Here is a 27,665-nt window from a genome sequence, read left to right on the forward strand (position 1 = left end):
CGTGGAGCAGAGAGGTACCGGCATGGGTAACATTAGCTGTGATGCTAGCTGAGCCGTGCAAGTGGTAATACGAGACAGAGAAGGTACGAAACTGGTAACTAATGAGGAAGAATTAATTCCCAATAAAAACAGCAGGGGGCCCATCCGTGGTTTGGCTTCAAGTGGGAATATGTCGAACAGACAACCGTAATTTGTCAAGTGTGAGGCACAAGCGTTGCTACCAAAAGTAGCGTTACTGCTATTATGTAGCATCATTTGAAAAGTCACCTGCTAGGGAATGAAAAGGGATTACTCCGCATGTCAACATCTCCATTCGGTGCCACACGCCCACACCATCAAAATGCCAAGGCAAACATTTTCATATCAACACGGTATGAAAAAAATAGTGTTTTTTTAGTTGTGATTTCCTTCTCTGCATGAAAGTTTAAAATGAGCATATATTAATTAAGTATGAACATGAATGTTTTAATGTAGACACATAGAATCATCATACTGGTGTGATTATATGTATCAAGTGTTAATGCAGGGGTAAGGAAAAATGTCGAGATGTATATTGTGTATGGCCTAAAAATATCGCGTTATTAAAAAAAAAATATATATATAGGTATGTTTTTATTGTCATTAAAAGTGTGTTTATGTCCATTTTGTGTTGAGCTGTTAAAAAAGTATATTGTTTAAAAAACATTTTATTAAAGCAAACTAATTGTCCAGTCATGGTATCACAGAATGACCATGAAATATTACAAATGTGCTTAGTACTCACCACAGTCATGTATGCGCGATCGGAAGTCAATGATGACAGAGAATCTACGGCAGTGGCGTGCGTAGTGAGCGACAGCAGAGCAAAAGCAAGCTGTTCCGCATTTACAGGTATCTGAGCGACACTGCTGGTGGAAAAGCACTGGACTGATGTACTCGTGACAGGAGGAGAACAGATCCTGGTTCAGTATATCACACATCTCGGATGCATAGGCCACTGAACAAAAACAAAAAAGAAAGGAGAAAGCCAACAATGCATTAAAAGGTAAGCTTGCCGGAAAAGACAGTTTTTACATGATTGAACAATTATAGATTCACTTAATATAATCAACATATGTCAGTATACGTAAAATCATGTTGCTGTTTTTTACTTCAAAACTTAAAAGCAGATGGAAGCGTTTTATAAATGCTGGCCAATAAGTGACCTGTATATCCAATCTGTCAATGGAGCTGCAGTAGCTCAGTCCATAAATGTTTAGAGGAGACCAAATTAAAGGATTTTCTGATGAGAAATTGTGACGTAAACGTCAGAAGTATAATACTCCATGTTTTAGGCAAGCATAAAAAAATAGATGTGCATGTGCGGTATTTATGCAATTTAATATAAAAAAACCTTTTTTTTTAAAGTCTAATCAGCAGAAAATTTCACGACCCACCTGCAGTACAACCCCCTTTTAAAAACCACCGATTTATAAAATATACTAAGACAGTGTTAAAACCGGGGCTGTCAGTAAATCAGTAAACAATAACGAACAGGGGCATAGAATGAAAGTGTATTTCTGTCCATTCTCATTCAAATTGAGAGAAAAATAGCAACTGACCCGCCTGTTGGTGTGTGTCACAGGGTTCCAGCTGAGGACTGGTAAGGCTTAGTGTACATGCTGACGAAACCCTCCATGCATTTCCAAACAGAAAAGGAGTGCTTTCTATCATGCCAGCAGGCGACCTGAGGGGGCAAATATAACATAAATGCAATATTGCAGTGACCGAACAAACAAAAAAAATAAGTACCGTATTTTTCGGACTATAAGTCACAGTTTTTTTCATAGTTTGTCCGGGGGTGCGACTTATACTCAGGAGCGACTTATGTGTGAAATTATTTACACATTACCTTAAAATATCAAATATTATTATCTAACTCATTCACATAAGAGACTAGACGTATAAGATTTCATGGGATTTAGCAATTAGGAGTGACAGATTGTTTGGTAAACGTATAGCATGTTCTATATGTTATAGTTATTTGAATGACTCTTACCATAATATGTTACGTTAACATACCAGGCATCTTCTCAGTTGGTTATTTATGCGTCATATAACCTACACTTATTCAGCCTGTTGTTCACTATTCTTTATTTATTTTACATTGCCTTTCAATTGTCTATTCTTGGTGTTGGATTTTATCAAATAAATTTCCCCCAAAATTCCAATTATACTCCAGTGCGACATATATGTTTTTTCTTTCTTTATTATGCATTTTCAGCAGGTGTGACTTCCATCCATCCATCCATCCATCTTCTTCCGCTTATCCGAGGTCGGGTAGCGGGGGGCAGCAGCCTAAGCAGGGAATCCCAGACTTCCCTCTCCCCAGCCACTTCGTCCAGCTCTTCCCGGGGGATCCTGAGGCGTTCCCAGGCCAGCCGGGACACCTAGTCTTCCCAACGTGTCCTGGGTCTTCCCCGTGGCCTCCTACCGGTTGGACGTGCCCTAAACACATCCCTAGGGACGTGTTCGGGTGGCATCCTGACCAGATGCCCGAGCCACCTCATCTGGCTCCTTTCGATGTGGAGGAGCAGCGGCTTTACTTTGAGCTCCTCTCGGATGGCAGAGCTTCTCACCCTATCTCTAAGGGAGAGCCCCGCCACCCGGCGGAGGAAACTCATTTCGACCGCTTGTACCCGTGATCTTATCCTTTCGGTCATGACCCAAAGCTCATGACCACAGGTGAGGATGGGAACGTAGATCGACCGGTAAATTGAGAGCTTTGCCTTCCGGCTCAGCTCCTTCTTCACCACAACGGATCGATACAACGTCCGCATTAATGAAGACGCCGCACCGATCCGCCTGTTGATCTCACGATCCACTCTTCCCCCACTCGTGAACAAGAATCCTAGGTAATTGAACTCCTCCACTTGGGGCAGGGTCTCCTCCCCAACCCGGAGATGGCACTCCACCTTTTTCCGGGCGAGAACCATGGACTCGGACTTGGAGGTGCTGATTCTCATTCCGGTCGGTTCACACTCGGCTGCGAACCGATCCAGTGAGAGCTGAAGATCCCGGCCAGATGAAGCCATCAGGACCACATCATCTGCAAAAAGCGGAGACCTAATCCCGCGGCCACCAAACCAGATCCCCTCAACGCCTTGACTGCGCCTAGAAGTTATAAACAGAATCGGTGACAAAGGACAGCCTTGGCGGAGCCCAACCCCAGGTGTGATTTATACTCAGAAAAATACGGTAGTTGATCATACACTGCCTAACCAAAAAACAGTCACAATCTGGATTTGAAAAATTAATAGGTTTGAGGTTACGCCAGTTGATCATGTCAAAGTACAGCAACATCGTGTACCTAAAGAATGAGGTTAGCAGAGCTTAATACCTGACAACAGTTAAACCTCGGTTTTGTACACCCCACTTATCGTATGGTGATTTGGTTTTCACAAAAGATTTTTGCCAAAATTATAACCTGATTTTTGTACACTTTTACGATTATCATTTGGAAAAAAATTGCATGTAACAAATTAGTTTGCCCAAGTATCGTTCCGCAGAATCGAGTGCCCAAACAAAGAAGCCCTCGTGATTCAGTCTCTAACTCAATTGCATTGACACCTAGCTAACATAACATGTTGAAAAACAATCAATCTAAAAGTAAAGGATAGAGATTATATTATTTTTCGGTAGCCTTCTGTTTACCAAAGAATTGTCTGGGACTCAAGGCTAAATAAGTACTTTTACAATTAGTTCATTGAAATTGGGTGTTTTGAGTGTTTGGATTGAGACAAAACAGTCACGCAGTCTTTTATCATTTAATCATTTCCCATGTTTTCTAACATGGCTAATTTGTCAGGTCAGTATTCTTACTAAAGAGATCAACTGCACAATCACTTCAATGGATGTATTATACATAAGATTGATGTTTTTAAACAAATCTGTATTTTGAAAGGGAATTTTCACACAGTCTGAGGAAGCAGACAAACCAACGTCAATCATGGTGACGTTAACTGAAGAAACCGATTTGCATTAGCACATATTGTACTTACTGATTGGCAAATACTTCTAGAGGAAGTGCACTTTTTTTTAGATTTTTGCCTATCGTTCACGATCATTATGAGAGGCATGGCAATGAATGTTTTTTTTTTCCATTCTAAATACTAAATAGTTCAAAAGTGTGCTTACAATGGAGCCTATGGGAGCCATGCAATTCTGCCTATAAAGCCCTTGAGGTTTTATATACATGATGTAAGTATATATCTAATGTCGTAACAGGCACATTTATAATATAATTTACTATTTACGTATTTTGATCATTTTAAGGATACGCAGCAAATTAATTTAAAAAACGCATCAAAACGTTTGCTTATTTTTCTTCATCACAATTATAACTCACTGCAGACTTCATGAGAGCCAACAAACATAATAAAACATCACTTAATGTACAATGTCTGCTGTCATCAAAATGCCGGCTGCTAAGATGTTCGTACATTCTCATTTAGGTGAAGAATGTCTCATAATCCTCACGATGAAACTTTTTGTGTCGTCCTTGCCAGTTTCGTGTCCTAAACGCCTGTCAAAGTGTACCAACTTGTCAGAATACCTAATCAGACATCTTATGTCCTGGTGAGATGAGTGATTTATGATCTAAAATAAACTTACAGGGAGCAAGGAAGCGGGGAAGCAGCATACCACTCGACATAAACACAGCAACACATGGAAGTGATAACGGCGTCTACTTAGTGGCCTAGTGGTTAGAGTGTCCGTCCTGAGATCAGTAGCTTGTTAGTTCAAATCCCGGCCGAGTCATACCAAAGACAATAAAAAATGGGACCCATTACCTCCCTGCTTGGCACTCAGCATCAAGGGTTGGAATTGGGGGTTAAAATCACCAAAAATTATTCCCGGGCGCGGCACCGCTGCTGCCCACTGCTCCCCTCACCTCCAAGGGGGTGATCAAGGGTGATGGGTCAAATGCAGAGAATAATTTTGCCACACCTAGTGTGTCTGACAATCATTGGTACTTTAACTTTAACTTTAAAATTGTTGTCTGCATTAGTACTTCCAATAACAATATCTCTAATAGTCCATGTAAATGGAGTATTGTTGGCACTTTTTGAATGGTTATTTATTGGATTTTATGGGCGAACTAGAAGAGCTCCAATGGGCTCCGCTGTAAGCGGACTTTTATTTATCTTAATTTACAAATTAGAATGCATAAAATAAAAAAAATCCATTCCCTGTCATGTTTTTCATAATGATTGTGAATGATAGGCAACATTCCATAAAAAGTGAAGTTCCCCTTTAATGTTAATAAGTGTGTAACTTTAAAAAACTGTATAAAAATACTGTAACTTTGCTGTGGTTCAAAGCGATCTTCAGTCATTAGTGCTAGCATAATTAACCATACAACAAAAAAATGTTTAGTTCATGTCGTAGAAATCCACGAGCACCAATAGTTAAATATCCCTGACTCAAGTGAAGTGAATTATGTTTTTATGGCACTTTTTCTCTAGTGACTCAAAGCACTTTACATAGTGAAACCCAATATCTAAGTTAAAGCAGTGTGGGTAAAGTGTCTTGCCCAAGGACACAACGGCAGTGACTAGGATGGCAGAAGCAGGGTTCGAACCTACAACCCTCAAGTTGCTGGCATGGCCACTCAACCAACCGAGCTATACCGCCCAAGTACAAAAATCCTCAAGTCAAGTTAGAGGTTAAAGACTGTGAATCAACTTCTTTGAGAGATTTTGTCACTTCAAGTTAAGATAATTCTAGTTTCTTTTTTCGCAGCATACAAGCCTGTTCATCACGGGTGACATGTATATCCTTTTACAGCTGTTAGACAACATCCGCCCTTCATGGCTGCCCATGACGATACGGAACAGTGAACCTCCAACAGTAAATTCCTTGTTGAGGCGCTTTCTCGTCTTGCCCGTCTGGCTTTGATGCCAAGCAGTGTGCATTACATAGCGTGAGAAAGAAATTTACATTTAGGGCTGCACAATATTATTGTAATATTTTCAGATTTTGGACACATGCTGAATCATAATCTCTGCATGTCAGTAGCAAAGGGCTTCATTAAAATGATCATTGTACGTTGTACATGCCTCATTCTACATCCAGTTATCCAACATGAACACTTGTAAAATCCCCATTCTTTATTACCTAGCTATGGGGCAATTAAGAGCCCTCAGTTCCTCAGTGCCTCACCTGGAATGAAGGTCACCATCTGTCACGGCTTTGCACTTTTGTGATTCAGTGGCTAGAAATACACACACACTTACAAGAAGTCATCTTGAATGTTGCCATTGAAGGTTCCACACAGTCCCACTGTGTCGTCCTTCCACAGCGCGTTGGCCTGCAGATAGAGACGAAATTCCTTCCAGCTGTACTGCAGACGCAGGCCAAATGTTGTCTTCACTTGGAGGAACATGGATGAGAGCTGCTGAATTTGGAAGATGTCTGCAAAAGATGGATGACTGAATAAGTTCAACACAACATCTACACTATTCACAAAAAGTTGAGGTATATTTGGGTAAAATTTCAGGATGAAGCCAAAAAGCACCATAATATTTACAGGTGAACTTAATTTGACTTAATCTAAACTTTTGAATGCACATGTCCAATAGTCCAATGTTCTCTAAATACACTGCAAAAACTGAAATCTAAGTAAGATGAAATATCTCACATAAGGGTGATATTTGCTAATATTCTGTCTGATAAGATAATTATTCTCACTAAGCAGATTTTATGTTGGTGTTTTACTTGTTTTGAGGGTTTTGGTCCTAAATGATTTCAGTGAGATATTACAGCTTGTTGCTGAGATTTGATGACCTATATTGAGTAAAACATGCTTGAAACTAGAATATCAACTGACGCAAAGCTGTGTCATCAACACTCACAAGTATAAAACTACTTTTTTAAAGTAATAATTTCTTACTTCAAGCATGACAAAAAAAATCATGACACATATCATTATGTCAAGATAATGGCACTAGTATTTACGTACCGTATTTCCTTGAATTGCCGTAGGGGCGCTTATCAATTTAAAACCTCTTCTCACTCCTGCGCTTTACTAAAGCCATGCGGTAAAAGTAAGCATGCGCTAATTATTTTAAAGCCTTTTCTCACTCCGGCACTTACCAAAGGTATGCAGTAAACATTTGAGTGTGATGTAAGCTTGGACCTTAAATCCTACTGAATAGCTCTTTTTTTCTTCCCTTTATGCGATTTAAAATTACCAGCGCCCCCCGCGACCCCGAAAGGGACTAAGCGGTAGAAAATGGATGGATGGATGAAATCAGCCTCCTCCATTTTGAAAATTATGACAGGGGAAGTGTCACTCACTTTGACCAGGCGGTAATACTAAGCATGCGCTAATTATTTTGCGAAGCGAGTTTGACCCGGCAGTAATTCAAGGCAGGCGCATACTATATGTCCTGCGGCAATTCAAGGAAATACGGTAATTTAAGAATATTTTTCTACCAAGAAAAGTGCACTTGTTATTAGTGAGAATATATTTATTTTAAGGTATTTTGGGGTTCATTGAGGTTAGCTAATTTTACTTGTTTTGGAAAGTCTTGACAAGCCGAATTTTCTTGTTCTATTTAGCAAATAATTTTGCTTAGTTCAAATAAAATACCCCTCATTTTTGTATTTTTTTTTCTTGTTTTTCAACACTGACTTTTTGCAGTGTAGAAGCAGAATGACAAAATTGTGAGTGATGATGGATAAACGTTAATGTCCTGGTCGAATAGGTATTAGAACATTATTCTTGACCATGCTGACACGCAAACATTGATCAACAGTACGTTGCCATTGCGAGCCTTCAAACAGGATGTTCGCAGAAGGAAGTGACCACTGAGCTTAGAGTGTCACAGACTGTCATCAGTAAATAGGAACCTAAATACTGGATTAGTCAATGAAAGGCAATGAGTGTGCCTTTCTGTAAAAATGTATTGATCGATTCATGAATCACAGAAAATACTCCGCCGAATATTATCACATTTTTTATGTACAATGTATGGTATTAAATTACACGTCTTTAACTCCTCTCGCATTTAGTATTTCTTTGGAGGAATTCTACAAATGTGCACAATATACATTGATGGGATTACTCAAACTCAATTTAATCTTCCTCATCCCTAATCTTGACCTTTCCTTCACTTTTACCTCAAGTTGTGTGTCGTACTATGTAAAAAAAAAAAAACCCATTCATAGAAACATTGTTCTGTGATGCGACAATCTGAAAATGGACAATTGTTTGAAGTCAGTGTTGGAAGGTAATAAAAAAAAAGCGTTACCATCAGAGTAGGGCAGGGAGATGCGGTACTGACCAGCCATGAACACCTCACCGATGTGGCTTAGAGTAATCTCCATTTTTGGATCTTCATCAATTACCAAGTTAACGGACTGTATGCAAGCCCCGTCCAGATTCTGGAATAAAAACAAGATGGCCTGGTGAAGTTTCCTAAACTTTCAAATACAAACAGGGTACACAATAAACAGGTCATTGGTAGTGACAAATGACTAAATTCAGTTTTAAACATTCATGTTCTGCGATGAGAAGGCGACTTGTCCAGGGTGTAACCGGCCTTCCGCCCGATTGTAGCGGAGATACGCACCAGCGCCCCCCGCAACCCCAAGGGGAATCAGCGGTAGGAAATGAATGGCTAGATGGAACATTCATGTTGGTTTTTTTCAGTTTCAAAATAATCTTAAACAACTAATTTATACATGAATTGTCCTGCAATAAGTAATATACTGCAAAAGATTTAAGGTATAGGTAATAATAGTATTTGCTCGTGACGGGTAAATGACGTCTCATTAAGTGTGTGGCACACTCACTGGTTGTGTTGACGCTGCACTGACACAGGTGTTGTTTCATAATGGTGCCTGTGCTGGATTGACCGAAATATAAAATAGTTATTTTATTTAAAAAAAATACTGTAGCTGTTCAGAAAGGAATATGAAACATCAAGGACATTCACATTATTTGGCGCAATAAGAAACCAATTATTACACATTTCTGAATGTATCATTGTTTGATTTAAATTGATTATGGAACGATGATTTAGTTTGCATGTATATATATATTAGGGCTGTCAAATTTAACGCACTAACGCGTTAACTATAAAGTCCTTTAACGGTCACGCATGCCTCCTTTTTGACCCTCGGGTGATTCCATAGTGTGAGGAAGTCTAATGACGTTTACTGTGTCCAGTCACTGTTGAGCCACAAGCAGGAAAATAGCGAACAGAAATGCACAAAAAAAAGGGAACAATATGGAAATCCAATATACAAAGCCACGACAAGTCGTTCTCCCGTCTCCTAAGACCATTTTATCTTTAACCGCAGTGAGACGACGTGACTGGAGCGAATGTAGGGTGGTGTGCTTTGCCGCTTGCAGAGAGGAGGAGCTTCATGTATGTGTTTGCAGTACAGTTGAGTGCATTAATAACATAACATGTAGATTGTTACTGTAACTGCTTTAGTAAGATGGGGTAAAAGCTCAACAGAAAGGAAAGACGGAGGCAGGAGGCAGACAGTAGGCAGGAAATCTTAATAATTATTTAGTCTTTTCGTCAAAACATGTCAAGAGACCTTCTCAAATCAATCACTGTTCCGGTTTCACATTAAAAGTGCTACGTGTTACATCCTCTACAGCAGTGGTTCTCAAATGGGGGTACGCGTACTCCTGGGGGTACTTGAAGGTATGCCAAGGGGTATGTGAGATTTTTTTTTAAATATTCTAAAACATAGCAATAATTCAGAAATCCTTTATAAATATATTTATTGAATAATACTTCAACAAAATATGAATGTAAGTTCATGAACTGTGGAAAGAAATGCAACAATGCAATATTCAGTGTTGACAGATAGATTGTTTGTGGACATGTTCCATAAATATTGATGTTACAGATTTCTTTTTTTGTGAAGAAATGTTAAGAATTAAGTTCAAGAATCTAGATGGATCTCTATTACAATCCCCAAAGAGGGCACTTTAAGTCGATGATTACTTCTGTGTGTAGAAATCTTTATAATTGAATCACTTGTTTATTTTTCAACAAGTTTTTAGTTATTTTTATGTCTTTTTTTCCAAATAGTTCAAGAAAGACCACTACAAATGAGCAATATTTTGCACTGTTATACAATTTAATAAATCAGAAACTGATGACATAGTGCTGTATTTTACTTCTTTCTCTCTTTTTTTCAACCAAAAATGCTTTGCTCTGCTTAGGGGGTACTTGAAATAAAAAAATGTTCACAGGGGGTACATCACTGAAAAAAGGTTGAGAAACACTGCTCTAAAGTAATAAAAAAATTAAAAATGTATTTCATTACGGTCATGCTTTGATTGTCAAAGACGCTTTGTCGGAACCTGTGATATTTTAAAACAAATATGATTAACCCAAAGTTGGTAGAGTGGCTGTGCCAGCAATCTGAGGGTTACTGGTTCAATCCCCACCTTCTACCATCCTAGTCACGTCCGTTGTGTCCTTGGGCAAGAAACTACACCCTTGCTCCTGATGAGTCCTGGTGAGCACCTTGCATGGCAGCTCCCACCGTCAGTGTGTGAATGTGTGTGTGAATGGGCGAATGTGGAAATACGGTCAACGCGCTTTGTGCTCCTTAAAAAGGGGTAGAAAAGCAGTATACAAGTACAACCTATTTACCATTTACCATAGTGTTTAAAAAACATTTCATTAAAGCAAAGTAATTGTCCAGTAACGTTAATAAAAATTTGAAAATTATCCATCTAGGGTAGACTTATGAATGACGAAAAATCATATCTTTCTGCGGTTATCGCATTTTATTTTGCGTTAACTATGAACAAACTGCGATTAATCACAATTAAAAATATTTATTGCTTGACAGCCCTAATATATACATACACTTATGTACACGTATAGAGAGAGAGAGAGAGAGAGAGAGGGAGAGAGAAAGACAGATGAACCGTTACACCACTAATACATATACATATGTATACATATGTACACATACAGATACAGTACAGGCCAAAAGTTTGGACACACCTTCTCATTTCAATGCATTTTCTTTATGTTGATGACTATTGTATTGTATTGTAGATTCTCACTGAAGGCATCAAAACTATGACACCTGTGAAGTGAAAACCAATTCAGGTGACTACCTCTTGAAGCAAGCAGTAATCAGAGCAAAGGGTGGCTATTTTTAAGAAACTAGAATATAAAACATATTTTCAGTTATTGCACCTTTTTTTGTTAAGTACATAAGTCCACGTGTTCATTCATAGATTTGATGCCTTCATGACAATATACAATGTAAATAGTCATGAAAATAAAGAAAACACATTGAATGAGAAGGTGTGTCCAAACTTTTGGCCTGTACTGTATATACATATATCCATCCATCTTCTACCGCTTGTCCCTTTTACAGTACATATATACTGTACATATGTACTGTATATTTACATATATTTACATATATATATGTATATATATATATATATATATATATATATATATATATATATATATATACACATGTATATATATATATATTTATATAAATATATATATATACAGTGTATATATATAGTATAAATATACATACAAACCTGTGTGTGTGTATGTATGTATATATATATATATATATATTTATATATACAAACCTGTGTGTGTGTATATATATATATATATATATTTATATATATATATATAAATGCACTTGTATATCTATGTGTAAATACCTAAACATATCTACTGTATATAGACACAGACACAAATATACACGTATACATATACAAGCACATATATATATACAGTGAGAGTAAAAAGTATTTGATCCCTTGCTGATTTTGTTGGTTTGTCCACTAATAAAGACATGATCATTCTATACTTTTAATGGTATTTAAACATGGTGAGATAGAATATCAAAAAGAAAATCCAGAAAATAACTTTAAGGAATATATTTTAATTGATTTGTATTTCATTGAGGGAAAAAAGTATTTGATCCCCTAGTGTGCCTTAGGATTTCTGGCTTTCACAGAGCAGTTAGACACTCCCAATCAACTTGGGAATTGAAGACTGAATTGAAGACACCTGTTCTAACTAATCACCTGTATAAAAGACACCTGATGAGAGACTCAGACAGATTCCAAGCTCTCCAACATGGGTAAGACAAAATAACTCTCTCAGGACCTCAGAGACAGGATTGTTGACCTGCACAAATTTGGAATGGGCTACAAAAACATTAGCAAGATGCTGGGAATCAAAGTAACAACTACTGGTGCAACTGTTAGAAAATTTAAAAAGTATAACATGACCATCAACAGACCTCAATCTGGTGCTCCACAGAAGATTTCACCTCGTGGGGTTGCAATGATCATGAGAACTGTGAGAAATCGTCCTGCAACCACTCAGCAGGAGTTAGTGAATGACCTCAAGGCAGCTGGGACCACAGTCACCAGGAAAACAGTTGGCAACACTTTGCGACGGAATGAGTTAAAATCCTGCAGTGCCCGAAAGGTACCCCTGCATAAGAAGGCACATGTGGAGGCCCGCCTAAAGTATGCCAATGATCACCTCAAAGATGCACAAAGTGATTAGGAGAAGGTTCTATGGTCAGACGAGACCAAAATTGAACTATTTGGCCTAAAAAACTCTACACGTCATGTGTGGGGAAAGAAAAATGCTGCCTATGACCCAAAGAACACTGTGCCCACCATCAACCATGGAGGTGGAAGCATTATGTTTTGGGGGTGTTTCTCTGCCAAGGGCACAGGGCTACTACACCGCATCAGTGGGAAGATGGATGGAGCCATGTACCATGCAGTCTTGAGGGACAACCTCCTCCCCTCTGCCAGGAAGCGGAAAATGGACCGTGGTTGGGTCTTCCAACATGACAACAATCCAAAGCATACAGCAAAGGCAACAAAGGAGTGGCTCAAGAAGAACCATATTAAGGTCATGGAGTGGCCCAGCCAGTCTCCGGACCTCAATCCTATTGAAAATCTATGGAGGGAGCTGAAGGTCCGAGTTGCCAAGTGACAGCCCACCAACCTGAATGATCTCGAGAGGATCTGCAAAGAAGAGTGGGCCAAAATTCCCCCTGATATGTGTGCTAACCTTGTGGCTATCTACCACAAATGTCTGACCGCTGTGCTTGCAAACAAAGGCTTTGCCACCAAGTATTAACTGGTTTTGTCTAGAGGGATCAAATACTTATTTCCCTCAATGAAATACAAATGAATTAAAATATATTCTTGAAAGTTATTTTCTGGATTTTTGTTTTGATATTCTGTCCCTCCATGTTAGAATACATCTACCATTAAAAGTATAGAATGATCATGTCTTTATTAGTGGGCAAACCAACAAATTCAGCAAGGGATCAAATACTTTTAACTCTCACTGTATTTATATATATGTATATATATACTGTATATACACATATATACACATTATATGTATATATATATATATTAAAATATATATATGCATATATATGTATGTATGTATACACACACAAATATACACGTATACATATACAAGCACATATACATATATATATATATATATATACATATATATATATATATATATATATATATATATATATATAAAATATATATACATGTATGTATGTATACACATATATATATATATATATATATATATATATATATATATATATAAAATATATATACATGTATGTATGTATACACATATATATATATATATATATATATATATATATATATATATATATATATATATGCTTGTATATGTATTCTTCTACGGAGAGCCGTGGCTGGGTGAAACCACTCAAAGATGGGGAAAGCAGAGAGAAGGTGTTGGTCTAAGCAGCATACTCAAAAGTAACAAACTCAAAAGTAACTCACTGTACAGTGACTATAAAATAAAATAACTTTGCTATGGAAGTACAATCAATGTTTCCCTTTGAAATTAATTTAACATATTTCAACATATCAAACACCAACCTTTTTAATTCATCCACACTGCAGGACATGCAAGCGTTAATCTCTCTTAAAAGTGTGGCATTAGAAAGAATATGCGTTCACTTTAACACATTAACGCTAACGTCTCTATTTGTAACAGCTAAATGAAAGCAAAGTTGACGTACAGCTCCACAGGGGGCGTTCTGGATCGTGACTGTAAACTTTCCTGATTTCCGACTTTTTGCGAGGACATACTGACATGTTGCCGGGAAAGTGTAGACACGGCCATCAAATGACTGGAAATACATGTCACCAGTCACAGAGCATTCACCTACAGGAGGAGGAAGAGAATTTGTTTAAAAATCGTAATTTGTCATTCTTTGTTGTCATTGTCTCACAGTCAATCTGCATACAGGCGGTCCTTGTGTTATAACATTTTGTAGTTACGAAGCATTCCTATAAATTTCTAATTCTTTACAAAAAGAAAAAAGTAAGATCATACGAATAATATGTAGTTGTGCATGAAGAAGGACAAAGTCACTATTGTTATTTTCAGTTCACTTATTCTTTTCATTATGTCTCCAAAGCATGGGGCAGACTATTCTGACGGCAGTGAAACAAAGAAAAGGAAAGTAAAAGTACAATTTCAGTCAAGCTGCTTAAACGCCACAAACATTATCAAGGATAAAGTTATTATTATTGAACATGTGAAAAGATCTATAGCTACAAAGTGGAGAGTGATAAATAAACAGTGTATAAACAGTGTAGTGGTCTCATTATTGAAACTCCCACCTCAAATAAGCCTGTCTTTCCCTACTGAAAGTGTGCAAGGCAAGTAAGGAGTTATTCCCTTTTTTTTATTTGTATTACTGTTTCATTGAATTATTGTGTTTAATATTTGTATGTCCATTTAGATGTCCATGTGTTGTGTGTGTTCTGGTTGTGTTGCAGAGAGAAAAAGGAAAGTGCAGGTAAAAGAAAAAAGGTAACTGAGGTATCACCAGTGTGCACAAAGCTTGAACTACTGGTGATGAAAAAACGTACAGCTCAGAAGAAGATTAATCCAAAAACTAAAGGAGACAGACCCTCACTGTACTTGACGTACAAAAGATAATTAACCAGTATCTGTAAGTGGGCAGATGTTGGCTATAAACTAAATTAATTGGCAATCTGCAGAAGCAGTGCTTTCTAAGTCCTAAAATCAGAGGCAGGTTTGGAGAGCAGCGCTATAAGGGAATTTAGGAAAGTTACAACAACAGAGAACAGGGAAAACAGGAAGAAACCTAGCAAAATAAAAGTGCTAAACAGGAAATGAACACAAAAAAGAAGGAAAATACAGCAAAACATTACCAAATGGAAGGAAAAAGTCATGATAGGGTGGAACCAATCATGACACTGTGTGCAGTGTGAGTGACTTAGGTTTAACTCAGGTATTTGTTCTGACTCACAATAAAACTTAGCTTTTATCGCTATGGTAGGAACATAACTAGTATGTAGACCTGTATTCGCATTCAGTAATAATATCCTGTTCAGGAATCAGAATTGAAGTCAACAGAAAAATTGAGGTACTGTACTGCCAAAAGAGGATTAATGTAGAGCTGTCTGGCACTTTGTGAAATGTACTACAGGTGGTCATGACTGGGAATTACTGATCTGGTTGGTTTTGACTTACCTGGGCAGCTGTAATCAGTACAGTTCCACACTCCAGCTGTGCATGTACTGAAAAACAAAGCAGATATATCCTTGTATTGCTCTGTGAAAATAGAAGACTGAGGGTTATGGGATTGCAAGTGAAGTAATATATTTTATTCAGGATGATAGCTTAATTAAGGAATAAAAGGAATAAATGGGTGAGTATGAAAAAAACAAAAGGAACAGTCTCAAGAAATTTTTTTGAGGCTCACCAGTTGTTACATTCCTCCTGTATTGTTTGTCCAGACTGGTAGAAGACGCCATGGGACTCACAAGGACAGTCAGAAGGGGTTAGACAGCCCCCGTCTTTATATATCAAACCTGACCAAATATGCATGGTTACTATTACAGAGAGATGTTGCAATAGAAACAAAATAGAATAGAGTTACCAACTCACCTTCTGGACAATAGCATCCATCCAGGCAGGCCAGCCTGCTGTCGATACATGTCCTCTCTTTGTTGCATGACGCCGGGCAGCCGCTGATGCATTCCAGGTACTGTAACCCTGGAGGACACTGCTTTGCTTTTTTCCATCATAAAGACAAACACAATGGGCATATTCTGAATCAGACATTGCAGATAATCCTGGTTACAAATATTCAAAGAATTTTGTAGTTTGTGAATGTTTGTGAGATTGCTTCAATAACAATTTGACTTTGATGGTATCTGGATGTCTTTGAGCATCCATGGCATAGAGTGCAGTTTTAGAAAAATTTCAAACATACCACACTGGGGAATATGGTCCCTCCAGGCATTCATTGGGTGCTCGGCATGGGCGCAGGCTCTGGAGTACTCAGTGAACACCTGGCACACTGCCTCCTCAGTAGGGCCCGACCTTGTAAGGAAGCATAATGAAGAGTGAAAGGTACACAGGTAACTTAAAATAGGCTGCACACCTTATACTGTTGCACAGCTATCAAATGTAATATAAAAAAAAATACACGCTAAGGCCATCACATTATCAGAAGTGGAGTGCCATTTGTGGATGTTTAGCAGCATTGATAAATGTGTATTATGTAGCATGTAAACTGAATGTGGTTTTCTTACATGCAGAGGATGTTAAAACAGCCGGCCATGTAGGACAAAGGGCTGACAAAGTCATTGCAACTTTGGAATGGTGGATCCAGCAGCATTAAACAAGCTTCTTCCACTTTCTAAAACAAACAAACAATGATCACATTTAAAGCAACATAATGGATTAAAGCTTTCTTTTTTCTTTTCGTCCTGCCCAGCTTCCCAGGCAAATCATATAGTAGATGTAGATGCCCATATCGGCATCTACATCATCTGTTCAGATTTAATTTACACAAGAGAAGTGTAGGATACACTTCTCTTGTTGCCTTATTTGAATTTGACTTTATTAAATGTATTTATGTTATCATTTGGTGCAGCCGGGCCGGAGCAGGAGGGGATAGAAAGAGAAGAAAAGCAAGACAGAGGGGGAATTGTGGAGGTAAGAGGGGGGTTAGACAAAGAGACAAAAACAACAACAGCAAACACAACAATAACAACAAAAACAACAACAATAGAACAACACCAGCACTTACGATATGTACAAATGATCGTAAAAGGGATAGCAAAGAAGCAGTTAGCGAAATAAATAATAATATAGAAATGACAATGAGCATTTTTACACTACAACTGGAGCAATACAAATAGCGCAATTGATAATGAACAATACCAATAATTTACCTCTATTATCAACAATACAATTGGTCAAATGCAACAATACATATACATAATGATAACAATAGATAAAAAAGGAATACCGAAAGATGGAGGGGAAGAGAGTGAGGCAACCTATATTAACTTTATAGATTGTTATAGTAACAATGGGTTAAGCTTTGTCAGTGTGCCATGTGTTACCAAGTTTCCCCTAGGGAAACAACGTTAATATATGTTTGATGTAACGTGACTATGTGAATGAGTGTATGTATGTATATGTACTTGTATATGTACAGAATGTATATGTGAATGTTTGTACAGTAAATGTATATGTACAGAATGTGTATATGTATGTTTGTTCAGTGAATGTATATGTGCAGAATGTGTATATGTATGTTTGATCCAGCAGCATTAAACAAGCTTCCTCCACTTTCTAAAACAAACAAACAATGATCATATTTAAAGCAACAAAATGGAGTAAAGCTTAAAGGGGCTGTTTGCAACTTTTACGCGTATGCCTTAAAAGTGCAAACTTTCAGGGTTTTTTTGTCTTGTCCAGCTTCTCAGGCAAATCATATTGTTGATGTAAATGACCATATCGGCAATACAAATTTGCTGCAAACTTTCCAATGTGTTTTAATCTTTATTGCTCGCTATTTTATGGTTTTTAGTACGTAATGTCTGGCCCTGCAATGAGGTGGCGACTTGTCCAGGGTGTACACCGCCTTCCGCCCGATTGTATCTGAGATAGGCACCAGCGCCCCCCGCTACCCCAAAAAGAATAAGCGGTAGAAAATTGATGGATGGAGTACGTAATGTCATAAACTACGCACTTATGCAACACGTGCATTGGCTTTGTGTGTTGTTAGCTAATGATAGCGATTTGGCTGGCTAATGTTAACTATTATTGAATGTATAGCTGGCCTGTCATAACAATAACATGACTGCAAACTTTTGTTTGCTTCTCCTGGACTGTTTTTGTGTACGTGCACACGCTTCCTGCATGTACCTATGGACGAGACAGCGGTGAGTGACAGGCATGAACGCAAGACAAATTCCTTCGACTGACAAGCAATTTTTATTCAATATAATGAGGACATTTTAAAAATATTGACTTGTATGTAACATACAGTACATAGATGTTCTGATAAACCACTTATAATAACATAAGCTAACCGGGGACCTTAAACTTTTTGGTTTAAAAAATGTGCAAGCTGCAAACAGCCCCTTTAAATGTAGCCTGCTAGATATGCCCCAGTTGTTATAGCTCGGTGGATAGAGTGGCCGTGCCAACAACTTGAGGGTTCCAGGTTCGATCCCCGCTTCTGCCATCCTAGTCACTGCAGTTGTGTCCTTAGGCAAGACACTTTACCCATCTCCTCCCAGTGCCACCCACACTGGTTTGAAAATGTAACTAAGGTATTGGGTTTTCACAATGTAAAGCGCTTTGAGTCACTAGAGAAAAGCGCTATATAAATATACTTCACTTACTTCACATTCTGTATGTAACATGAAAGTTGTTGGGCAAAACAATTAGACTGCACCAACAAGGTCAGTGTCAATTCACCTGTAAAAGGGGTATTACCCTGATTATTTCAGGGGCTATTAAAATTATATTGAATCCAGTAGGGCACTACAGTAAGTTTATTTTCATAAAAAGAGGACTGCACTTTTTTGGAATTTTGCCAATGATTCACCACCCTTATGAAGGACAAGAACACTTGTTTTTCTATTTTTATGCAGTCCAAATCGTCAATGGGAGCTCCTCCATTCCAGCCAGAAACCCCTCTAAATAACCATCTAAAAACCGCAAACAATACTCCATTTACATTTTGTGACGGTGGAAGAGGGGTTAGTGCGTTTGCCTCACAATACGAAGGTCCTGCAGTCTTGGGTTCAATCCCAGGCTCGGGATCTTTCTGTGTGGAGTTTGCATGTTCTCCCCATGAATGCGTGGGTTTCCTCCAAGTACTTCGGCTTCCTCCCACTTTCAAAGACATGCACCTGGGGATAGGTTGATTGGCAACACTAAATTGGCCCTAGTGTGTGAATGTGAGTGTGAATGTTGTCTGTCTATCTGTGTTGGCCCTGCGATGAGGTGGTGACTTGTCCATGGTGTACCCCACCTTCTGCCCGATTGTAGCTGAGATAGGCGCCAGCGCCCCCCGCAACCCCAAAAGGGAATAAGCCGTAGAAGATGGATGGATGGATGGACCGAATATTGACCAAGTCTTAGCGATATTGGTATTATAAGCGCTTGCTAATATTAAGGACCTGTTTATAGCGGCGCATATTAAACATAGAGCAGTAACTAGCTAATGCTACTATATCGACATCATGATGAGGTGGGTGGCGAATTGTCCAGGGTGTACAGTGCCTTCCACCCAAATGCCGCTGGGATAGGCTCCAGCAACTACCCGCGACCCCATAAGGCACAAGCGGTAGTAGAAAATAGATGGATGGATGGAACTGGGGAGCTAATTTCTCGCCTTTGAGCTTCTGAAAGTTATATTATAAAATCATGCCTCTCACTCTCATAGTAGAAGGTTGTGGCCATAAACCGAGAAGTTGATCAACATTGACAGTCAACTTAGACCAGGAGATTGCGAGAAAGACACGAAAAGACGCACGCAACTTTTTTTTTAAACTATCGCAAGGATTATGTGTATTCTTCATCAAAACAAGAGAGATATGAACATTCCATTAGTTGTCATTCCAGTTAGAGCAGACATTGTACAGTAAGGCCTGATTTACTAAACGTTTGTGTGTACTAAAACATGTGCAAAGTTGATTATATTGATTAAGGGAGCATAATAAGGCATGCAATCAATTTTGCGTCTTTGTCTTCATTAATATGCAAAATATATGCTGATTATCAAAATGCCTAAACTACAGGGAGAAGAAAATGCAATATATTATAGAGCACGCGCATCTGATTTATCAACACTCATCACTGTTTTGGGAGCACTATTTAGAGTTTTATTTAGCACGTTTGAAAAGGACGCTCAAACAAGGGGATGGGTCAAATGCAGAGGACAAATTTCAACACACCTAGTGTGTATGAGACAATCATTGGTAGTTTAAATTAAAAATCCTTTAATAATTCTATGGCTGTTGGATGACTTATGAGGCTGATTAAAACTAATTCAACGGATGCATATTGGTGTCATTTAATATTTTTTATTGACATATGTTTTTTCACATAGAATAAATATTACTAACATATTTGTCACGGCCAGGGAACGCGCCCTCATCCTTGTGCTCTGCTTCTCACCTCGGGACATGCCCACGGCTGCGCACATCCAGCCGTGCGCATCGCCGCCAACCAGCAGCCACCAGCTGCAATCATTTACCAGCAATCAGAACACCTGCCTGTATGAATGAGTTGCCTTCATAAGCCTGCTCAACTTGCCATCAGGCGCCGGAATATAGTCTTCTGTACCTTCCCTGTGTGCATCCCCGAGTCACGCTGTGTGTCGTGTGCTCCTGTATCTTCTCTGCCTCCCTCGTGCTTCCTGGTTCTCGAATCCTCGCTTGCACCCGGACTACGACGACTCGCTCCTGCCTCTCGACCTTGCTTCCTCCCCTGGACAACCCTGCCTGCCTTGCCCTTGTCGGAAAGCACCGCTCCTCTAAACACACACCTCCAACATTGACGGTAAAACCCTCCAGTTAAATCCTGCACATAGCCTTACACCATACACACTCTTGTTACACACTCGTTCACACTCCATTTCCTTAGTTTATATTATTATTGTTTTATTAATATATATGGTCTATTAATCTTTGGACATTACCCCTCAGCCTGGTGTCAGTTGCCGTCATCTCCCCTCTGCAAACCATAACAATATTTCCTATATGACACAAACTTCTTGAAGAATGTATTGTTTTTGGCTTTAGCACAGTAGTGCAGCCTCCCTCCCATGCACCTTCAGCGGTAGGGAAAAAGAAAAAAAGGCAATGTCGATGCACTGCACGACTGCTTCTAAGATATTCATAAAAATCGGTAGTTGTCTCCTGCTTGTTTGAAAACATAGCAAAATGCCACAGGTAGGAGCATGATAACATGCAGTAAACAAGAATGTCTCCATGGTGATGCCTCGTATAGCACACACAAAATCAGCCTCACTTAAATAAGTCGGACTGCACCACTTTTCACTTGCACAAACAGTGTTACTAGATCACACACAACACGGCCGCTAATAGTACACGCTATTTTATAGATTGCGCGCGCTGATTAGCGTGAAGTATTTGGATCTGAGTAAATCAGGCCCTAAATGTTTGTTTTATTATGTTTGTTGTCTCTCTTGAAGTCTGCATGAATAGTAGACAGTGTTGTTGCTGAAGGAAAAAGTCTATGAAATAATACCTCTTTGAATAAGCTTAAAATGACGAAAATACAGAATAAATACATGTTATAATGTGTCTGTTACTAAAATACATACATACTCACAGCAAGTATACAAAACAATGATAGAGGTGTTTGGATGTTTTAGAACACTGTATGGGCAGATCAGAGCAACTCCCATTGACGCCATTTAGAGCTGACATTTTCTAAGTTTTATTTATGATTTAGAATGAATAAAAAAAAGAACAACATATGTTCTTTTCTTACATAGGGATTGTGAATGATAGGCAAAATTAAAAAAAAAAAGTGCATCTTTGCTACTTTGAGCTGCATAGAGGCAACCCTCTCTATCCAGTTACATGCTAATGGTTTTTAGCAGATTATTGGATAGTGTGCAAAATTGGGTAAGTATTGGGAAATCCGGTCTCAAACTGCGTGCTTTGTTCGAGACCATAAGGCAGGTCTTTAGTTCTCTAAACTTAAACAGTCTTCCCATTGTTTCCTTACTCTGGTTTCGATAGGCAATTCTTATATCAGGAAAAAAAACCTTTCTGGCTATATTTTTAAGGAAATGTGACAAACAGTGCTGGGAAGTCGCAACTTGCCATAATTGGACATTCACGTTTAGGAGAAAAATAAAACCATGGATAGATCAAATGAGTACATTTTATTTAAAATATAAACAAGACTTTGATGTGAGGGGGAACTATTGCTACTGCATCAGATTATGTTGACCACAGATCACTGAACATATTTCTGATGGGGTTTTTTTTAAATACTACTAATACATTTTATAAGTCAGTGATGTTTAATATACAGTATGTTACATTGTAGGTTATGGTAACTCTGTAAGAGGTATATTTTTACTTCGTTCTTTCATTGCTATTGTCTGGCCACTTGGCTTTGGTCATAAATAGTTATTTTTAAAAGGAGATGTTTTATTTATTTTTTTAAAGAAAATCTGTATGATTGTTCCAGATAGTGGCCCTGCGATGAGGTGGCGACTTGTCCAGGGTGTACCCCGCCTTCCGCCCGATTGTAGCTGAGATAGGCGCCAGCGCCCCCCGCGACCCCAAAAGGGAATAAGCGGTAGAAAATGGATGGATGGATGGATGTTCCAGATAGGTGTCTTACCAGTAGAACTTGCACATCAACTGCTGCACAAGGTGAGGAGAAACCAGAAGGCACCATGGGACACCAGGCCTGGAGTGGCACTGTTTCCACCCAGCTGTTCCCAAAAATTTCCAGATCATGACTTATTATACCTGATAGAAACACAGACAATGAATGTGTTATGGTTCAGTAGTCAATTAGGAAGGAAACAATATACATTATTTTTTATTTTTCTATCTAAAGTGATTTTGTTATGTTCTTTAGTTAAGTGTCTTGAAATATGTTATGTATGCATACTTGCCAACCTTGAGACCTCCAAATTCGGGAGATTGTTGAGGTGGGCGGGGTATATTTATTGCTAGAATTCACTTATTTACACATATACACACACATAATACTCCTCTCTACTCATTGTTGTATTTGAAAGTACAATGTTTTGCAGCATAGATATGGGCAGCATCTGTGACATTTAATTTGCAGGAAAGGAGTTAGTTTAGGGTTGAATTTTCCATCCTCGTTCTATTTTCTGTCACTATCTTTTTTTGGACATTACTACTTGCCGTAGTTTTGAAGCAATGCATGATGGGAATCCGGATGTTGTGTGTCAGTGTATTAACGTGCCAGATGGAATAAACACACGCTGAGAAGTAGCTCCGTGCCTGCCTACTTTATGGGTTATAGATAAACCTATGGATAACGGAGACATATATAATAGTCTCCTTTTTGTTGTGTGTGCAGTTGTCACTGAGCTCCAAAAACTGTAGATGTTATAAAGTGACTGGGCCAGCACGCTGTTTATGTGGAGGAAAAGTGGACGTGACAACAAGCTGTCCTCATTTCTCCTGATTTCCAGCCGGAAATCGGGAGAAATTTGGGAGAATGGTTGTCCTAGGAGATTTTCGGGAGAGGCACTGAAATTCGGGAGTCTCCAGGAAAATTTGGGAGAGTTGGCAGGTATGTATATATGTACAGTGGTACCTTAACTTAAGAGTGTTTTGAGATAATCACTGTCTTTCGGCTAATTGTTATGCATTCAGTTACAAGCAAAACATTTTGTTACAAGAATAGCAAATGTCACAGTGAACCCATAAGATCCATCCAAAAAATCAGGGGCCGCATGTATTAATAGTGCATACTAGGGCTGGGCGATACGGCCTTTTTTTAATATCTCGATATTGTATTGCGATACACGATATATATCTCCATATTTTTCCTTGGCCTTGAATTAACGCTTGATACATATAATCACAGCAGTATGATGATTCTATGTGTCTACATTAAAACATTCTTGTTTATACTGCATTAATATATGCTCATTTAAAACTTTCATGCAGAGAAGGAAATCACAACTAAGTCAATTGACCAAAACTGTATTTATTTAACAGTTATTAAGCAATGGCATAAACGTTCATGCCATTTCCAAAACAGAAAGTGCAAGATTGTCAGAGACATTTTAAGTGTCAAATAAAAATGAGCTGCATAATATGAAATCAAATCGTGTTCGTCCTTCGCTATGTGGTAGGTTACTACGAACGTTATTAAATTCTGTTGTTGAGTATTTTTTTCATACGGTGTTGATGTGGAAATGTTTGCTTTGGCATTTTGATGGTGTGGGAGTGTGGCACCGAATGGAGATGTTGAAATGTGGAGTCATTCTCTTCATTCTCTAGCAAGTGACTTTTCAAATGATGCTACATATTAGCAGTAATGCTAATTTTGGTAGCAACGCCTTTGGCCCACACTTGACAAATTACGGTTTTCTATTCGACATATTCCCACTTGAAGTTAAACCACCACGAGACGATGGACCCCCTGCTGTTTTTCTTGGGAATTAATTCTTCCTTCATTCGCATCTTTTTTCCCTCGTGTTACCACTCGCACGGCTCTGCTAGCATCACAGCTAACGTTACCCATGCTGCTACCTCTCTGCTCCGCGAGGGCGTATATGTATGTGACGTATGACGTGACAGTATGTGACGTGTGTAAGAAGGTGCGCTTGTCTGTGAGTAGGAGACAGGAAAGGGCGAGAAGAGCCTGTAATGGAATGCCAGCAGCTAAAAGCAACTGCCTGAGAACGTATACTCGAATATCACGATATAGTCATTTTCTATATCGCACAGAGACAAACCCGTGATATATCGTGTATTTTGATATATCGGCCAGCCCTCGTGCATACGCACAAAAACCTGGCGTTCGCCCTTTTTCAAGGCAAAGTTGAGATGTATCAAATGTGAACTCGACGTGGAAATGTGCAGCGTCTCAAGCCAACTTCATGGCTGTTGTACCCACATTTATACATGCTATGGATATTTTGGCGACAGTCAAGAGGTGACGCTGGTTAACTGTTTAAATTAAGAAAAGTCAGACAATTACTCAGACTGATTGATGCGCACATCTGAGACATATAAACAATTAACACACCCTGTGTGTGCAATGACACAAACTACTGTACAAACATTGCTATTGCTGTAATATAAGTAGTAGTAATATAGTCTGGTACTTGAAAGTGCAGGCTGCAAACCAACGTAATTTTATCACACACAATGTGACTCTTTTCTGTTTTGTCCTACAACATAATTTCTTCTTTTTGATTATTGTATACCATTTCAAATATAATGAATGGCATTATCACAAACAAACATATCAATCTTACCGTAGCTGGTCCTGAAGTCATCTTGAGTATCTGCGTTGAAGTTCCCACAGAGGCCACAGGTTTTGCCCACAAATTCTGGACTAAGTTTGATGTAAACCGAGCCACTTTGTCCTTCCCAGGCCAACGTGATGCCTTGTGGTTGTGTTACTAACACATACTGAGAGATCTGCTCTAGATGCAGGTCATGGATGTGATGTGGAAGCTGCAAACTGGACACAGAATTATTTTTTTTTCAGAAATACTCAGTCTTGTTAGTACATAGAGCATTAATTTTCATTTATAAGCATAGGATGTATTTATATGAGTTAAATAAGAAGCTACAGTGCATATGGAAAGTACTTCACTTTTCCAAATGTAATGTTACAGCCTTTTCCAAAATGGAAAAAAATATGTTTTTTTACTCAAAGACAATGACCAATAATGACAATGTAAAAAGTTTTTTTTTTTAATTTTGCACATTTATTTAAATGAAAAAACTAAAAAATTCACAAGCACTTAGTAAGTATTCACAACCTTCGCTCAATACTATGTTAATGCACCTTTGGGAAAAATTACAGCCTCAGTCGTTTTGAATACGATGCCACAAACATGGCACACCTATACATTCCTCTTTGCAGCACCTCTCAAGCTCCATCAGATTGGAGGGGAAGTGTTGGTTTTCATCCAGGATGTTTCTGTACATTGCTGCATAAATCTTAGTCGAGTCAGGGAGGTGACCAAGAGCCCAATTGTCACTCTGTCAGAATTGCAGCATTTCTCTGTGTACAGAGGGACAACCATCTCGGCAGCAATCCACCAATCAGGCCTGAATGGTAGAGTGGCCAGACGGAAGCCATTTCTTTGTAAAAAGTTTGCCAACATGCACCATGCACAAATATTCTCAGATCATTACAGACAAAATTGTCTGGTCAGATGAGACAAAGATTGAACCCATTGTTTGAATGCCAGGCATCATGTTTGGAGGAAACCAGGCACCACTCATCACCAGGCTAATAACTATCAATCAATCAATCAATGTTTACTTATATAGCCCTAAATCACTAGTGTCTCAAAGGGCTGCACAAACCACTACGACATCCTCGGTAGGCCCACATAAGGGCAAGGAAAACTCACACCCAGTGGGACATCGGTGACAATAATGACCCAGTGGGACGTCGGTGACAATGATGACTATGAGAACATGATACTGTGATACTGATGATACTGATGACTATGAGAACATATGAGAACATGATACTGTGAAAGTTCAATCCATAATGGATCCAACACAGTCGCGAGAGTCCAGTCCAAAGCGGATCCAACACAGCAGCGAGAGTCCCATTCACAGCGGAGCCAGTAGGAAACCATCCCAAGCGGAGGCTGATCAGCAGCGCAGAGATGTCCCCAGCCGATACACAGGCGAGCAGTACATGGCCACCGGATCGGACCGGACTCCCTCCACAAAGGAGAGTGGGACATAGAAGAAAAAGAAGAGAAACGGCAGATCAACTGTTCTAAAAAGGGAGTCTATTTAAAGGCTAGAGTATACAAATGAGTTTTAAGGTGAGACTTAAATGCTTCTACTGAGGTGGCATCTCGAACTGTTACCGGGAGGGCATTCCAGAGTACTGGAGCCCGAAATGAAAAAGCTCTACAGCCCGCAGACTTTTTTTGGGCTTTGGGGATCACTAATAAGCCGGAGTCCTTTGAACGCAGATTTCTTGCCGGGACATATGGTACAATACAATCGGCAAGATAGGATGGAGCTAGACCGTGTAGTATTTTATACGTAAGTAGTAAAACCTTAAAGTCACATCTTAAGTGCACAGGAAGCCAGTGCAGGTGAGCCAGTACAGGCGTAATGTGATCAAACTTTCTTGTTCTTGTCAAAAGTCTAGCAGCCGCATTTTGTACCAACTGTAATCTTTTAATGCTAGACATGGGGAGACCCGAAAAGAATACGTTACAGTAGTCGAGGCGAGACGTAACAAACGCATGGATAATGATCTCAGCGTCTTTAGTGGACAGAATGGAGCGAATTTTAGCGATATTGCGGAGATGAAAGAAGGCCGTTTTAGTAACGCTTTTAATGTGTGCCTCAAAGGAGAGAGTTGGGTCGAAGATAATACCCAGATTCTTTACCGTGTCGCCTTGTTTAATTGTTTGGTTGTCAAATGTTAGAGTTGTATTATTAAATAGAGTTCGATGTCTAGCAGGACCGATAATCAGCATTTCCGTTTTTTTGGCGTTGAGTTGCAAAAAGTTAGCGGACATACATTGTTTAATTTCATTAAGACACGCCT

General features: G+C 38.9%; 1 protein-coding gene and 1 long non-coding RNA gene across 3 annotated transcripts in view; one reads left to right on the forward strand and one right to left on the reverse strand.

Moving 5' to 3' along the window:
- otog (otogelin) overlaps window positions 1-27,665 on the reverse strand; it is a 132,895-nt gene that overhangs the window by 93,237 nt on the left and 11,993 nt on the right. Inside the window, 13 exon segments of the mRNA XM_061886968.1 lie at window positions 764-976; window positions 1,581-1,705; window positions 5,663-5,669; window positions 6,250-6,435; window positions 8,277-8,409; window positions 14,098-14,243; window positions 15,585-15,631; window positions 15,817-15,925; window positions 16,002-16,127; window positions 16,330-16,439; window positions 16,652-16,758; window positions 22,752-22,882; window positions 25,384-25,592. Of these exon segments, the coding sequence (XP_061742952.1) occupies window positions 764-976; window positions 1,581-1,705; window positions 5,663-5,669; window positions 6,250-6,435; window positions 8,277-8,409; window positions 14,098-14,243; window positions 15,585-15,631; window positions 15,817-15,925; window positions 16,002-16,127; window positions 16,330-16,439; window positions 16,652-16,758; window positions 22,752-22,882; window positions 25,384-25,592 (1,649 nt within the window).
- The window catches only part of LOC133542797 (uncharacterized), a 32,898-nt gene continuing 28,561 nt past the window's right edge, over window positions 23,329-27,665 (forward strand). For both annotated transcript variants that reach the window (XR_009804213.1, XR_009804212.1), the window contains exon 1: window positions 23,329-23,684. This is a non-coding gene — a long non-coding RNA (uncharacterized LOC133542797). The remainder of the gene's footprint in view (window positions 23,685-27,665) is intronic.

Source organism: Nerophis ophidion, linkage group LG25 (assembly GCF_033978795.1).
Source record: "Nerophis ophidion isolate RoL-2023_Sa linkage group LG25, RoL_Noph_v1.0, whole genome shotgun sequence".
NCBI lineage: Eukaryota > Metazoa > Chordata > Actinopteri > Syngnathiformes > Syngnathidae > Nerophis > Nerophis ophidion.